The 17937-nt window shown below is 40.6% G+C and overlaps 1 protein-coding gene across 1 annotated transcript; it reads left to right on the top strand.

Annotated features, from left to right (window-relative positions):
* Positions 1-275: 275 nt before the first annotated feature.
* Positions 276-17483, top strand: galnt7 (UDP-N-acetyl-alpha-D-galactosamine: polypeptide N-acetylgalactosaminyltransferase 7). The gene is made up of 15 exons (XM_061092957.1): positions 276-635; positions 3068-3179; positions 4368-4686; positions 7174-7340; positions 7460-7590; positions 8098-8177; positions 10031-10213; positions 11701-11818; positions 11909-12031; positions 12341-12456; positions 13168-13270; positions 13362-13460; positions 13595-13723; positions 13920-13950; positions 14886-17483. The coding sequence occupies exons 1-15, from the start codon at positions 513-515 to the stop codon at positions 14990-14992; spliced, it is 1941 nt and encodes a 646-aa protein (XP_060948940.1). The 5' UTR covers positions 276-512; the 3' UTR covers positions 14993-17483.
* The last annotated feature ends 454 nt before the right edge of the window (positions 17484-17937 follow it).

Below are 17937 nucleotides of genomic sequence, written 5' to 3'. Positions count from 1 at the left end.
CCAGACAGACCACGTCTCTCTGCACCCAGTCAAACCTGTTGTCATCTCCTCGGCACGCTGTCAGAAGCACAGGGACACAAGTCGGGTGTTTAAAGTTGAAATGACAAGCAATATACCGAGCATGTGATAGAGTGTGGAGGCACAGCGGCCAGAGCAGAGCTATTCAACCCGGCCTCAGGAGTGTGTGTGCGGGCTGGGCAGAGCGGAGCTGAGCGTCAGAGCCGTGTCAGCTCCACGGGAGCCGTGTCAGCAGGAAGGTTAGCGGGGCAGGAGCAGCACTTCCACCGCGGGGACCCAGGAGCGCTCCCCCCGGCCGGCAGGAACACGACACCTCAGGGTGAAGCCGCACCCTCTACCTGGCAGCGAGCAAGTGACAACATCAGCAGCTTCTCGCTGGTTAGCTGCCTTTACCTGGCTAGCTACCGTACCAGCCGGTTAGCCCTAGCTCGAAGCAGTAGCGGCTAACATAGCTTAGCTATCCGCAGCTTGTCTCCGCGGGAAGACCTTCCAACATGAGGCTGAAAGTGGGATTCGTTTTACGGAGTTTGCTCTTCATTGGGACCTTCCTCGGTCTGGTGGTGCTCTGGTCGTCTCTATCGCCCAAACCCAGCGATGAAAGCCCATTTGGAAAACGGGTGAGTCAACAGCAAACCAGGTCTCTTTAAGTGTCCAACAGAGGGAAGTGCGCATAGCTGCAAGTGCTACCTCTGTTTGCATAAATCACAGTCTATGGTTAAAATACATGATCACATTAGCTGTGTGAAAACAGCGTGTGGACGGAGAGTGATCCTGGTGGAAGGTGTCATTACTCCTAAGATTACACGCACCAGATCACGCTTTCGTTCAGCTAGCCGTACTACGCTGGTTGTCATGGAGATTGGCCCCTGGCTGCTTTGATTTTTGTAATGAATAGACACGTTTGGACCAGCAGTCACATTAGTACTAGTTCCGATATTGGGTTGCAGATAAAGTAGAGGCTTCCCTCCAGGATGCATGTCCGCATATGTCACCATGTCCGTTTCATTGGTGCCTGAGGCGGAACTGAGTTGTTAATCCAGAGTTGTCAGGAGTTCAGCTCAGTCTTGCCGTTCATATCAATGGGTATACACGAGAATCTGTCTGGACTGAGGTGCAGTTGTCTGGAGCTTGTATCAGTTTATTCTTCTTTCAAGTGATGATGATCATTATAACACATTTATTTTAAGCTTTGATAAAAGCGTCAGCTAAGTGATATGTAATATGTAATGTATTCTTTTCTCGATGGATCGATTAAATGTCTTTTGTAAATAATAATAATAAAAAGTCCATCTACAGTGAGAAATAGTAATATAATTTGCCAAAGGCCAAGGGGATGTCTTTTACTAAATATGTGATGCTTTTTCTGACTATCTGTCCCAGATCCAAAGAGATTCAGTTTGCATCACCATCATAGAAGCAGTAGCAGCATAGACTGACGCAAGCTCAAGACAGATATTTTGGGAATTATTAGACACATTAAATGCTCTTAATGGTCTGTTTTATAGCCTCTGTCCATATTGTAAATAACACATGAGTGATATCATTTTAAGAATTATGCTTCTTTGATACTTTCTAGAGCCTTCTTCAGAATTATTCCTTGTCATTAGTTAGTCCTCCTCATACAGATTTACAATATACCGTCACATTTTATTGTTTGTGTGCTGGATGTTGTGTACAGAGCTTTTTATAAACAGGCTTTGCAGAGTGAAGTTAGAAAACTTTGTGTTGCTTCTACCTGGTTTACCTGCAATGAAGATTTTATAGTCATGTTGCCTATTTCGTTCATACGCTCTTCAGAACCACGTCCACAACTTTTTATATACATGCTTTGTTATTCAGTTTAATAAAGAATTACAGAAACAAAACAAATGTTATGCTTTAACTTTGAATTACTTCCGATATAGTGAAATAATAATAGTAGTAGTAATAATAATAATGAATGTATCAGAATAATCTGAAGCTGAATTTGACCTGTGGTTTAACGTAGTTACAGACTGCTGCTGTAGCAGATGAATATATGTTAAACTCCATAGACTGAACATGCATGGCCTCACCCCCACTGAATGCTACTGTTTATTAAATTCTTTACATTATTGAACGTATCTTGTATCCCAATTTCACCGAATTCAACACTTCACCTCCCTTGGTCACAAACAATACTCATGGCAAATGTAAGGCTGATAAGATGAACAGTTCACAATTATATGCGTGCCACAGACAAACAGACAGACATATGTTTGTGAATGATGTTTGTGAATTAGTAGGTAGGTAGGGCAGTGTATGCTGCTTCCAAGTGATGATGATGATGATGATGATGATGATTAAGAATAATAATTCTTTAAAACCGAAATGAGAGAAAGTTTTTTCTAAGATCAGTGAAATTAGGGCTGTAGCTAACAATAACATAAGTTAATAACTAATTAGCAGATAAGTTTCATGATTATTTGATCAACTGAGAAATGCCAATTATACAGATAGATGTAAACGGTTGTCATGGTCCCTTATATCCCCTACTTTAAGGAATATTACAATTAACTCCAATTCATCTGCTAAATGGAATCAGCGTAACGATTTTCAGTCTTTCACTTAAATATTAGCAGCCTCTTTAAATTATGATCAGGTGATACATTATTTATCCTTGAATCATGAATGTATCCTACTGAACAATGTTAAGGAGACGGCCTTAATATATAACTCTACTCACTTATTCAGACAGTCTTTGAATTTGTTAATGATCCCTCTTTAAGTTATGGAATCAGTGTTCTTTGAAATATTGGAGGACAATAATAACAAGCATGTGGTCATGGGTGGTATCTATTGACCACCAGTTGATTATTTAAGAAAAGTAACCCTGTTATTAAATAATTTACATGCAAATTCTTAAATACATTTATTTTCCCACTATTAGCACACTTACCAGGGTTTAAGACAAATTTATTTTCCATTCATCGCTTTGTTCCAACATGCTCAACCACTGTTAATATCTGATGTAATGTTAAACATGCATATGTGTAATACATACTGGCCTCTGTCACATCCCTTAATGCAGGATGACAGTTTGCAGCATAAAGGAGAGCCAGCAGATCCTTTTAAACCTGTGGTGCCCTGGCCTCATGTGGAGGGGGTGGAAGTGGACCTCAATGCCATCAGAGTCAAACATGGTGAGTTTCCTTTTTAAACATCGCATAATACCCCACACATTCTCTAGAAAAAGACTTGTGCAACTGCCATCAAATGGGCTCTTGTACATATTTACCAGCCTGGAGGGAGTGCTAGATAGGTAGGCTGTTTAACTTCCATTTGTGTGTATCTTTGCTGCGGTTTAAGACAGGTTTAACCATTGTTGTCCGGAGCAGAATCATGTGACCTAAACCCCACTGAGTGTGTTCAGAAGGAGCTGATAAAATGCACATGGGCCTAGACCGAACCCTGTGTCCTGTAGAAATGACCTAAAAGTCGATCATTTTCTACCATTTAAAATGATCTACTTTTATATGTATACATTTTAGTGCTGCCCCCCGAAAGGATGATTTGAATCATTGACTGAGGTTCTCGCTCCGTATTTGCTTTCATGCTGTTCTCCACTGTTTATTACGTTATATACATGGTAATATATATTTCCATATGAAATCAATGTCAGGAGTTATCATTAACATTACGTGTTTTTTCAGTATCTCGTTCATCGCAGATCTGCTCTGTGATGCTTCTTTAACACAAACTGACTTTGGAACAATTATTCTTGTTCCTTTTTATTAATTTTCATTCTGGAGAAGGATTCAACTTCTTAGCCTTCTGCTCACTAAGCTCAAACCATGCCTGTGTAACATTATCTCCGTCAGAATGTTCGGTTGTGAAAACTGCTTGTTGGGTTTCCTGCTGTAAGGATGCCGTAATTGACCACTTTTTTTAAATCAGTGGAAGCGCATCCCTGCAAACGTGGAACACTGGCTTCACTTTTACTTCAGAAAAAAATGTGCGACAGTCTGCATATATTGTTGTCCCCATAATGGTTGTTGTGCTGACATGACCGCTGTGTTTGTGTTTCCTTCAATTCTTGTTCTGACCAACAAACAGCCTAAGGGGGCCACCCTCAAGGACATCTTAGTCTATCTTCTGTTATTTTCTTTTACTGATGAAACATTTTTTGTTGTTGTTGGTATTTTCCGGTTCTGTAGCTTGGAAGTTCCACACCCCTTATACAAACATGGACATCTCACTGAGGAAAATTTGCAATTTTAATACACCATATTTCTGTGTCAAAAAGGATAAAATATATAATGTGCAGGTTTCTTAGCAGTTAATATGTTGTCATATTGTGTCATCAATTGAGTACTGTTTTTTGTGTCTAGGAGGAGCTAATCAACCACCCAACCCTGACAAACAGCCAAACCAGAAGCAGGTGATCCAGCAGCAGTATGTGACATTCAAGCCCCACTCACATGCCTACACCGACCCTGTCCTACAGAAAGGTGTTCTGGGAAACTTGGAGCCAAAGGAACCAGAGCCTCAAGGGGTCTCTGATGGTCCTGGTGAGGGAGCTAAGCCATTAGTTCTGGGTCCAGAGTATAAAGACTCCGTCCAGGCTTCCATCAAAGAGTTTGGCTTCAACATGGTGGCTAGTGACATGATCTCACTGGACAGAACCATCAGTGATATACGCCATGAAGAGTGAGTGTTTCTCTTCATACCATCTTTACACATTATATGGTTTGTTTTAACTGATAGCCCTAAAGTAGTGTACCACACTACTATAAAAGGCTCTTCTAATCTGGCACGTCTGTTATAATCCACTACCACACCTGGCAGGTGAATAATCCCTCCCTGGATAAAACAACTGAAGTACAGGCCAAGTTTCAAAAGTCAAATAATGTAAGAATAAATTAAAAATTCCTGTGGACTGTCTCCTTGTTAAGTTTGGGTAAAGCAAAGTGAGTTGTGCTAGATGTAAAATCAATCTCTTAAGTAAATAAAGGGAGAAGTCCGTAGGAGTAACTCTTACACACCCTGCCGAACACACTTACAGGTCAGGATGGATGAGCCGGTTCTTCACAATAGCACATCGCTAATGCACCATTATTGGCCTCACTTCAACTCTATAAATATTCATTATCATTGTACAAGATCAGATGTGTGTGTTTTAAGGGTGTGTCCATATTCACCTTACAACATTGTATGTGTGTGTCTATGCATGCCCATGCGCACTTGTGTTCATGTGCGTGTGAGAGACTGCTATTGTTCTGTTTCATCTTATGAAATCCTCCTAAGCTAAAAAAAACAGTTAATTAGACTGTTCAGTCGGAAAAGGACACTCCCCTTTGTCTGCTGCTAGTGTGGTGCTTTATTTCTGTTACCCCTTTTTGTATTGATCTCACTTTGGATCATATCTAAATATCTTTGGGTCTATTTGAGTTGGGTTTCATTTTTTAGAAATTAATTCACACATGTTGTATATTGTTATTATATATATATAGTGGTTTTTCATTCCATTTCCAAGTCCATTTTACATTGGGTCAACGGCTTTGGACCTGTGATGACCTTTACATCTCTGGTGGTCACCGAAAAATGGAACAAAGATCTCTATGTGCAGCCTCCTGATGTTTGCAATAATATCTTCTCCATTAGCTTCAACTCTAAAACCCAACTCATTCAGCCCTAAATAATGCTTGACAAAGTTGAGAGACGGTTCAAACTTGTTTTGTTTTTCCACTGGTCCACTCATGCGTCTGATGGCCAGAACTATGACAGATCGATTGTCAATGTGTTTATAATGTGAATGTGAAAGAGAGAAAGGGCGGGCCTGCGGGCGGCCGGGCTGAGTGAAGTAACAGCACAAATGGTTTGGGTTCATTATCTCACTATGGTGGGATCAATGAGACTGTGGTGGCTGTGATCCTTGGAAATCTTCAGAATCACTGGAGTAAACAATGTCATGTATATGATATAATCAGCAGCCTTCTTTCTTTGTTCATTAAACAAAACAGAGGAGAAAGAGAGTGAGAATTTTAACAACTTTAACTTCATTTCACAATAACATTCTCAGCTTCTTTGCAAATGCAGGCATTTATACCATTAATCCAGGCAATTACACCATGCAATGTGGCAAATTCATGCAACACAGCATTCATGCTTGCAGCAACACGCACCTGTGTGACCACAGACTTGTAAGAACATACAAATGTCAGAACAAACACCGAACCGCACACAAATATTTTCAGCAACCTTCTCACATTAAAGAAGGAGCAATGTTCATTCTCTGATACTGTTAAAATGAACAAAGTAAAGATTAAAATATTATAGTACTTAAATTATCTCAAAATCTCACAAAAGTAACCTGAAAATATAGGTTGAAAATGTATACACATACAGTGCAAATATTTTGAAGGTTCTCAGCTGTATTTGTTACCTTACAATAACTCTATAAAGATCACCCAGATATTATTATATATATACCAGATTTTTTCATTAAGATCGCTGCCTTAATTCTAGAAAAATCAATAAATATTAATAATTTGCTCACAATGAGAAAGAAATTCTTAATCTGCTTTTTTAACAAATCCGCTCTAAAAGTTAATGGATTTTTCCCTGGCCCAAATAAGCACTTTTTCTCCGACTGACAAACGGCAGTGTAAAACATAATAATAATAATAATCAACCCTGAGCTACCCAATGACATCAGGACAGCAGAAAGTCTACACATCTTCCGCCGCAAACGAAAAACACATCTCTTCCGACTATATCTTGAATTTTTTTTTTTTAAATAAGTAGCGATTTAGTAGCCCTTGTATAGCACTTTGTAGGCACTTGTAGTCTGGGTTTGTACCCTCATGTTAATAATAATGTAATAAAAGTCTTGCATTTTAATAAAATATTTAAAATGAGTTTAACTGACAAGTATTTATTGTGCAGATTAGTGAGGATGGCAACAATCAATTATTTGGCCGTCTGATGGTGCACATTTCAAGGTATCCATTTCTTTCCTGGTAGATCTATCCAACACATCTCGTCTTACAATCCTCAGACCCTTTTGCTTGGAGACTTAGCCATTGCAAAAAAGACTAGACCACTGAACTGAAGGAATATGGGATTGATATGAAGCAGCAGCATTCCTAATGGGAACCTGTAACATTACTGCAATGATCTGTCCCTCCTCCCCAGGTGTAAATACTGGCAATATGATGAAAGACTGCTAACCTCTAGTGTGGTGATCGTCTTCCATAATGAAGGCTGGTCTACACTGATGAGAACCATCCATAGTGTCATCAAGAGGACTCCCAGGAGATACCTGGCAGAGATAGTCATGATAGATGACTTCAGCAACAAAGGTGGGTTGCTTTCCTCACATGAATGGTTGGAAAAATTGGACTCTTGCATTAATTGTGATTATTCCTCGAAATATTCTGCAACAATTGAATAAAAATAAGCTGTGTGTGCGTGCATGTAGTTCATCTGAAGGAGCGTTTGGAGGAGTACCTCAAGCAATGGAATGGTCTTGTCAAACTCTTCAGAAATGAGAAGAGAGAAGGACTGATCCAGGCCAGGAGTATAGGAGCAGAGAAGGCCAATAAAGGACAGGTATCATCTGCTCTTTCTGCTCTACTACAGCTACTGTTGTTGACCTACTGTGTGTAAATATTTAATGTCTTATTACAAAAGTCAACATACAATTTATAAGTTTTGTCCCTCAGCTTAAAAGTGTTCATCAGCACAGACGTGCAAGTGTAAGGCCCAATCCCATTCACCCCTTGGCCCTACCCCTTCCCCTTGGTTTTGGGAGATTTTTTCGGACCCTTAATTCAAACCTGGGTATACCCAGAATGCCTTGTGAATCCCCGGCAAGCTGAGCCAGAGACCCACAATTGTAGTATTTTCACCATTAATAAGGATTTTAACGTTAATGATTGTAATATCTAAGTTTAATATCATTTCATTGTATTATAATTTTTTTCACAACAAACTTGAAAAAAAAAGATCGAACAGGCTAGCGAACCTTTTTTTTGCATGCTAATCACGTATTTTCACATCACATCATGTCGCAAGGGGTGAAATGGGATTGGGCCTTAGTGTGTGTTTGTTTTCTAGGTCCTGATCTACCTGGATGCTCATTGTGAGGTGGGAATCAACTGGTATGCTCCACTGGTGGCTCCCATTTCAAAAGACAGGTAGCACACATGCGCACACATGCACATGTACACACATGTTATCATAGCTGCCTATAGAAAGAATGGTCATCATCCAGCAGACATTGTTTACAAACTAGTTTATTACTTAATTGCAGTCAGATTATTACATTATGGTTTTCCCTTTATTCATTGTAAAGCTTAATCAAAGACACAATCATTACTATGTTTCTTACAGGTTTTACTGTCTGTCCCGATGCAGTGACACTTTTATAGCTTATTAGCTCTGAAACCTCACATTTATCAGCCAGTTGAGGGTTAAAGACAGTAAATCACACAGGGTGGATGATTTTGGTTTCATGCATAGAGTTTTCACTGATAAGCCAGAACATTATGGCCACCCCATCTAATAGGCTGGTGGTCCTTTGTGTGCTGCCACAACACGTTCGACCCAACAAGGCATGGACTCTGCAAGACCTCTGAAGGGGCCCTGTGGTATCTGGCTCAAGACATCAGCAGCAGATCATTTTAGGGCTGAAAGTTGCTAGGTGGAGCTGCCACAGATCACTCTCACAACAATCCCGTTTCACCCCCTGGCCCTACCCCTTAAGCCTTCCCCTTGGTTTCAAAACGGGCTACCCAGAATGCCTTGCAAATCACCGGCAAGCTGGAAGAGAAACCAACAAATGTAGTATTTACAGTCCATACAGCCCATATCATCTCCGATTTTTCATCATGCAATCATTCAAGATAAGCTAGGACTGCACAGAATTGATGAATTGTTATTTCTGCACATTGGCACCTGTTGGATTTCTGTCCGAATTGATCCCAACCTGCTCTTGCGGCATGCATCATGTAGCCAAGGTAATTACATCACCTTGATCTCATGAGAGCCACAGCTGCTCTCTATGGACTGAAAGTGCAGATACTTAAAATAACTGCAGATGTAAGGCCTTAAAGTGTAATTATCTGAGATGTTGCCTGTTCTCAAGAGGAATTTGAAGAAAACTAATGTTCTGGCTCACTGGTGTGCATAAGAAGGGTCTTTTTTGACATTACCAACACCACAGCATTGAGTACTGTATCTTCCAATACTGGCTCACTGTACACTATATACAGGCTGTATATTGTAAATGCATCTTAAAGCATCCTGTAATAAGAGATGCAAATTCCCTATGTGTGAGCTACTCAGAGTGGAGTAATCATGTTTGAGGTCGACATTTAGATTAAGATTCCTTTATTGGTCCCACACACACTACATGCAATGGGGGAAATTTGGCCTCTGCTTTTGACACATACAGGTGTGTGTGTGTGTGTGTGTGTGTGTGTGTGTGTGTGTGTGTGTGTGTGTGTGTGTGTGTGTGTGTGTGTGTGTGTGTGTGTGTGTGTGTGTGTGTGTGTGTGTGTGTGTGTGTGTGTGTGTGTGTGTGTGTGTGTGTGTGTGTGTGTGTGTGTGTGTGTGTGTGTAGGACAGTATGTACAGTGCCCTTGATAGACTATATAGATGGGAATGAGTACAGTATCGAGCCTCAGCAGGGTGGAGATGAGGACGGCCTGGCTAGAGGAGCATGGGACTGGAGCCTGCTCTGGAAGAGAGTCCCTCTTAGCCAAAGAGAGAGGGACAATCGAAAGCATACCACCCAACCCTACCGGTACACGATCCTGAGCCAGCATTCTAACAGTCATCCCTGTTCTGTTTATGTCTCCATCTCCCATCCCTCCATCCCTACCGTCCTATCCTCTGCTCTGTCTCACTCTTTCTTGGTCTCTTGACACCCCTCCCCATGTCTTTGTGTTTTGCTGGCACTGCTGTCTGTATTTGCTTGTTTTCTTTCCCTTCTTGTACACTTCCCCCCATGTATCTTGTATGAATGGCCCCACCCCCATCCTGTCAGAACGGTGTGCACGGTGCCTCTGGTCGACTCCATCCATGGCCAGAAGTTCACCATCGAGGCCCAGGGTGGCGGGGACAAGGATGGCTTTGCTAGAGGAGCCTGGGATTGGAGCATGCTCTGGAAGCGAGTTCCTCTGGGAGACAGAGAAAAACCACTCAGAAAAACTTTGACTGAGCCATATAGGTACAGAAAACAATGCCTCCTGACTTATGTGAGGACAAGGGCTAGCAACAATGACTTTCAAACCTCGACTGCATCACTACCTTGTGAAAAAAGCTTATCCTACACCAACTCATGTCAGCACAACTGCCTAGATTAATCTCAGAAACAAAAATACAATGACCAGGGCGTACATGTACCAATAGCTGATGTTTAATACACACACTAAGTGTATTTAATTTAGGACAACTATCCAACTAAACTATTCCTATCTCCCCCCAGATGGGGTTTACCTTACATCTCTTCTGTTCATTGGCTGTTTGTCTTCTAATGTCTCTACTACTGGGAATTCATTGGTATTTCCCCATGATGTGTTGTGGGCCGTGTCTCTTAATTTAAAGTGATTTATTCTCATACTTCATATCTCAGTCTGATTCTATCATGGCTATGGTAATTAAGTGCATTTTAGCAAATCCATTCTGTTATGGACATTTTCTAGAAGCTGGTGAAAGGAGAACTCAGGCAGCAGCTGATGTCTTATGCAGAATAACACTAACAACACTAACAGAGTAACATGAACAATTGTCACCCCCAAGTCTGAAGATGTCTCCCGCAGCATCTGCATATATCTTCCTCTACATGCGTCACCCATTCTAACAGCAAATCCATGAAAGGCTAGAATTGCTGTCACTCTCTATGTTACATGTAGGTGCTCACATCCTATTGGATAGTTAAGCCTAAAGCATGCATTCCTAGATCACATTGTTTCCTAACGTCTTGCCACTGATAAAACACGTAAAAGAGTTAGAGTTAGTGAGAGTTAAAGTTGGTGCCTCTCTGTCTGGAGCATCTGAGTTAGATATGAAAGTCCCTAAAAGTAGACACTACAATGTACTGATGGTTGGCCCTTTATCTATAACCTTACCTTGGGTTCTGTTTGGAGAGAGAAGAGAGTATGTGTGGATGGCCTAAAATTCCTCAACACCTTCCTCTTTTTGGGGGGGTCCAACTTATATTTTGTTTTCAGCCCACTGGAATTACAGGGCCTTTAAAGGGCTATGACTTCAGTAAAACATTAGTCCTAATCTAAAAGCTATTGAAATGATGAGATCATGTTAGAACAGGTCTAAAGGGGAACTTCTGGTGTGAATTGGGTACGGACTCGGGCACACCACCTCCACCTTTCCCCAATCACTTATTCATCCATTATCTTTTGCTGTCTGTCTTTTTATCCCCTTAATTGCTTTCCGCTAACTTCTTATTTTGCATGATTCTCTGTCAGTCCGCTCTGTTTTTGTCCGTGTTTTCATCATTGTTAATAATGCACTGACACTGCTTTAAGTAACGTTTGAAAGAAAAAAATTGATTTTAAGACCAAGCTAAATAAGGAAGATGACGTGATCATTTAATACACAGCCTGGTAAACCGAGTAGTCTTGTAAGTGAACACGCTGATGCACGTGAATGAATATGTCTGTCTGTGGATGTGTGTGTCTCTCTATATACACACAGGTCTCCAGCTATGGCAGGGGGTCTCTTTGCTATAGAGAGAGACTTCTTCTTTGAGCTGGGTCTATATGATCCAGGACTGCAGATATGGGGAGGAGAGAATTTTGAAATATCATACAAGGTAACCAGCTCAGTTCAACCACAGAATTTCTAAACACAGATAATTTCAAGTCTTCAGAGGAATGTTCTATGTTCATGAATATTTCTGTAGATCTGGCAGTGTGGCGGCCAGCTGCTCTTTGTTCCGTGTTCTCGTGTCGGACATATCTACAGACTTCATGGATGGGAAGGCAACCCTCCGCCTGCACACGTTGGATCCTCACCCACTCTGAAGGTAGAATTGCTTTGTTTAGATTTAAGAGTTAAACTTAAAAAAAAAAGTAAATATTCTGTTGCTTTTTCTTTTCATCACATTTGTATAGCTGTGTTTAAGCATGGTCTCTCACTCTCACTCTCAATTTCACACTTACTGCCCTATCAATAAAAAATGCCCGACACCATCAGTGTCTCATTTATTCATCTGCTGACCAGTGTGCAGCTTTAGAACTAGTGCTTTCTAGATTTAATCAGATGTTGTTGCATGTTGTCTGTTCCTCCCAATACTTACTGTATATTATAAAAGCACATCTGTGTGTGTGTACAGAACTATGTTCGTGTGGTGGAGGTATGGTGGGATGATTATAAGGACTACTTCTACGCCAGTCGTCCTGAAACTCTCACTCTAGCCTACGGAGACATCAGTGAGCTTAAACGCTTCAGGTATAACATATATTACTACCAGATATACTTTTTCTGTATTTCTAATTGATATTCTTACTGTCCACATTTTTTTATCCTACTGGATCACACTCTTCTTCATCTCTAAATGTCTCACTTTACTGCAATCCTGAACTTATCCCGACATTACCCAGAGTAGCTGAATGTGTGGATGCATATGTCTGAATCAGTTGAACAGAGCATTAAACAGATGAGTGGCTGTCGCTCAGAAGCAGAGGGTCTGTGGTTTGATCCCTGGTTCACCCAGGCTGCGTGCCAAAGTGTCCTTGGGCCAGACTTTGAACCCCAAACTGTCCCTGACAGCTGTGCCAGCATTGTGAGAATAATGTTGGATAGAAAAGGAGCTGTGAATAGAAGCACCCTATGAATGTGACTTGTAGAGTTGAGTCATCAATAAGACTTGAAAATCCCTACATAAATACAGGACATTACCATCTATGTTACTTTGCCTGCTCCTCAGTGATTGAGTCAATAGAGCAAGTAATTGAGTGGTGCCTATTGGTGCAGGACTTTTTCTACCACACATCACTCACACTTTGGCAAAGCCGTCAGGGGTAATTGTGGTTCAGTATCTCACCAAGAGACACTTGAGACTGGGATCAAACCTCCTTCCTTTACTTTTAGAAGTTGTTATGAAATAAATATATAATTGTTGTGTATAAATTGTTGTTTGTTGGCTGAACCTTTTTTCAGGGAGGAACATCGATGCAAGAGCTTCAAATGGTTCATGGAGGAAATAGCGTACGACATTCCATTGCACTACCCTCTGCCTCCTAAAAATGTAGAATGGGGGGAGGTAGGTACACACTGACCCACGTATAGTTACTGTCTCTGTCATGGTTTTTAAATTAGATGAATTGTTTAATTACGTGTCTGTGTGTGTATAGATTCGTGGTTTTGAGTCAAGCTACTGTATTGACAGTATGGGACACACTAATGGAGGAAATGTGGAAATAGGACCATGCCACAGAATGGGGGGTAATCAGGTAATCAAACAATTAATGTGCTGTGTTGCTTTGTCAGCCTTTTTGTCAAGTTTTTCAACATGCAGGTTTGTAATTACTTCATGCCGTTTAGTATATCACACTAAAGTCAGTGATTATTTTATGTGTGTGTGTAGTTGTTCCGCATCAATGAAGCCAACCAGCTGATGCAATACGACCAGTGCCTGACCAGAGGAGAAGATAATTCCGCTGTCATTATCACACACTGTGAAACGAACCAGCACACTGAGTGGAAGCTCTTCAAGGTGAAAACACACAAACTGGTCACTTTTGGGGACATTTATTAGACATAAATTGTCCTAAATTGGACAAGTAGTTTGAAGTGGTTTGAAACTTGTCTTTAAAGGAAGCCTTTGACAGACATGCATGCATTCAAAAGATGAGAGCACAATGATTCACTGTGCAAAATTAATAAGAGCACCCCTTTGTCTATCTTTCCAGGACCTCCATCGGTTCACTCATGTACCAACAGGTAAATATCTAAACTAATTTTTTTTTTTTTTACAAAAAACACTGTTTTCATGTGTTTTTCATAGTCAACATTTTGCTTGTGGAAGAAGGATTAAGCTGTTAGTGCTATAGTACTATTGCCCTTAAGATTTCACTGTTGGAAGAGAAAAAACCTAACGTGTGATCAGCTATTTGTAGGCGCTGCAGATTGTGATGTGCTGCTTGGCTCACATTACACATATTTTAGTGCCACAACTCCCAAATATGTCTCGTGCTTGTCGTCTTGAGGAAACCAAACTATATATATATATATATATATATGTCAACAGACACACAAAATTCTCTGGGACCAATTACCTTTTGACTGACTCTTATGGTGAGACTACACCCCCTCCTGTAGAAACAATGCATGGCACAATTTCAGTATACTTTCTCATTCAGTCTGTCGACTGTTTGTCATTCAACGCAAGAGTAATCCATGATGGTAATTATTACTTGGGTGCTGACAAATGTTTGTAAGCTACTTTTCAAAATGCATTGTTGGATATATCAGAAATTGGCGAACTCACTATATAGTAGTGAGTGATTTTGGTGACAGCCTATGTAAATGATTTGAGAAAAAGATCAATAAACTGACAACCCAGGGACACTGGATTAAACCTGGGAACATGTATTTTTCATTTTATGGTGCGTTCTGTATGCATTTCACCTGTAATGTCATGTGATCAGGTTTTATCGCAGTTTGACACATTTGTAAATAAAGGTGTAAATAAAGTAGGTGTTACTGCTCCAAACATCAATAGTTATAGATGCTGTGTTTGACAGGTAACTGTTGGGGGAAACTTAAACAAGCATCGGAGCTCCACTTTCACTACTGGCGACAGAAACCCACATGAATCAAATATACCTCTTGTTGCTGGGGTTTTCCAGTAATATTCATCTGTATTCTCCTAACAGGGAGGTGTCTCGACCGCTCCGACCTGCTCCACAAAGTGTTCATATCGGACTGTGACAACGATAAAACCACTCAGAAATGGGAGATGAACAATATAGTGGCCGTATGAGGACTACACAACCTGTCCTACACACAGAGGACTATTGGGAGCTTGGAGAGGCCTGTATGAGGACATACAGACACACACACACACACAAATTAACCCATGCCAAGAAACACATTCATATTATACGTTTACAGTCTACTGTCCTTCTGAAGAAAAGAGGATCCTTTTATGAGCCAGTCATTGTCAGCGTACCTACACCATGATGGAGTCAAAGTGGTCAGAGTTAGAGATACTGAGTATCCACAATTAACTGCTTCAGCCCGAAACCACTGGCACCAGCCAAGTCCTGCCTCCATCTAACTTTAGTCCTTGTATTCAACTCTTACACAGACACACACACAGACACTCCAGGTGGAAGATGAAGTGGTTGATGTGGAGGCTGAAGCTCCTGGTCCTCAGAAAGACAAACACTGAACTGGAAACATGGTGGCCCCATCTCTGTCTGTTCTCTTGGGCTCTCAGGTCTTTTCTAAACCACTACATTCATTATATGAAGTGACTCACATTCATTCCAACTATTCAACAGTCATGCTCTTATTAGACTTTTTCAATCAACTAAACTAATTAGCTCACTTACCAAAGATGGTAACATCATTCGTGTGTTTTAACAGGTGTTTGTACATTACACAGGCTGCTGTCTGCAGGTCAGGTTCAGGTGAGCTTTAGGCTGTAAAAGTATTTATTGGAAATATCAAAGATGATTTGGGTGGGTGAATGGGAACCAGCAGCCAGGTCCATCTTTTTGAAAGTTTATCATTTGAATTTTGAATGTGTTGATGTCATGTGGGTGTTTTAATTTTATAAGCTGCTGTTTTTTTTATTGAACAATCAACATGTGAAATGACCAACAGGTCTGTTTAGTCAGCTGCTTCTTGTAGAACCAACAGGCCAGTGTCAGTTGAACTACATCAGCCTTCGTCTGAGGTTACAGCAGAGAGCAGGTGGGGAGGATGTTCTCACTTAGCACACATGGAATCAAACTTCACACCTATACTGAACAGTTCCTGTAGCTTTAGGCCCCATTCATATATGGCATCAACAAGCGTGTCCAATAATCTGATCACAAGTGAACAGCTCTGATCCCCACCATTAGAATGTGTCTTAACATGTGACCACTTGTGATTGGATCTCACTTCCCCGCAAATAAGCATGTACATCATTTGTGTTCACAAAAACAAAATGTGTCGTTAGCAGCAATGAAATACCAATGTGTTGTCGACATTAGGAAGAGAATAAATCAAAACAGTACAGCCTGAGTCTATTCCCCTAGTGTGTTCCAGACAAATCAAGTCACCCACAATATTTGACACAGTTGCAATGTAATCTCTAAGGGTGTTTTTTTACCAGTTATGGACAAAGCCAGTTTACATGATTACAATTACGACGTGTATTTGTTAGAGAATGAGTACGTAAACCCACTGGTGCAGAGTATGTCAGCTAAGTAGGTGGTCCTTCAATGTCATCCAGGACACATTCACACTAATAAAATAATGTGGCCACACGTGTCTCAGAGCATCTCTGAACGTGGTCTGAGTGAGCGGATCTCAAATGTGTTGTCAATTCGTCTTGAGTTTGTTCAAATCTGATCTAAGAGCTGTCCACTTGTGATCGAGCCACTTGGATGTTCATGCAGATGTGAACAGGGTCTCTTATACACACGTGCACTCCCCAATGTATGAGAGACATTCTTGGCTGCCCTTGTCAAAGAACGACTTCTAGCTTGAAGCTATACAGTAATCTGACAGGCTGAGTTTAGTTAACGAATAAGCATTATGATTTAGCACATGGTATCAACACAGACCAGTACAAAAGTAAAATTTCTAAGTTGAAAACAAAGTGATGCTAATGTCCACCTACATACAGCTTCACCTGAAGCTCCCTTCTCCTTGTGCCATGTCTGAACCAGCAGTGCTCCATCCCTCAGAGAAAATGCTTTCTGATGCACCCTGAGTCAAAGAAACTCATACACTGTATTTGTTTAGTAAAACTGGATTGGTTGTCATTCACTTTTGTTGATTTCTATTGGCTTGAATGACTTTACAGACACTTAGATGGTTTAGAAGAGAGAGCAGTGACCTGACTGACTGAGGACTCAAGACCGTCCTGCCTTACCGACAGTCATGATTAATTCAGTAGCTGACCCATTGACTGTGACTTAGTAACTGCCTGTCTAAAAGGAAAAAGCAGAGGTGTTTGGTTTGGGAATGAAGTAATTGAGAAATGCACAACTTATGGTTAGGAAAAAGCAAAATGAAAAAATGTGACTGCTTTTTGCGTTTGTTTTGCTTTTGCAAGGGAAGAGGGTTTGGTGTACGGATGATCATGTATGCAATGTTTTGTACAATGTATATAGATTTCTTTCTAAAGACGATCATGATGCATTTTGTGAAGGGCCTTGAATGATCTTGTAAATATCTAACTTATAGCAGAGATTTAATAATATGGGCTAAACAGAGGGTGATGGAGGAAATAAAAGAGCTGATTTGTACTTCAACCACTGCCTTCTGTTTTTTGTTGTTGTAATTTCAGGGAAACAAGTCTCTGCCCCTTTTTAGATGGTGCTGCAGTCGGGTTATGTTGGACCGAGGGAAATGTAAAACTATAATAGAGCTCCTAAAACTTAATTTGGGCACTTTTTTTTTGTATTATTATTCCTTGGCCTTGCTCTTTGCAGGTTTCTTACACAGGTCAAATTGTTATATAAATGTATAATTTCTCAACCTCCACTGTTTAGTGATTTAGATAAACAGATTTTGACTGTTAAAAGAAGCAGAATGGACAGCATTGAACTTTAAATTAAAAATAAAATTTGTCTTATGAACGCAAACATTTTCAATGAATAACAGCAGAACTAGTTCAACCAGTTTGTGCAGTTTCTATGATTTGTATCACTGTTGTTTATCAGAAACAGATTCTAGCCCACAACTGCCACAACAAAGGATCTACGG

This window comes from Limanda limanda, chromosome 2 (genome assembly GCF_963576545.1).
Source record: "Limanda limanda chromosome 2, fLimLim1.1, whole genome shotgun sequence".
In the NCBI taxonomy this organism is placed as follows: Eukaryota; Metazoa; Chordata; class Actinopteri; order Pleuronectiformes; family Pleuronectidae; genus Limanda; species Limanda limanda.
The sequence above is the reverse complement of the archived record's forward strand: the minus strand, read 5'-3'. Positions and strand labels throughout refer to the sequence as shown.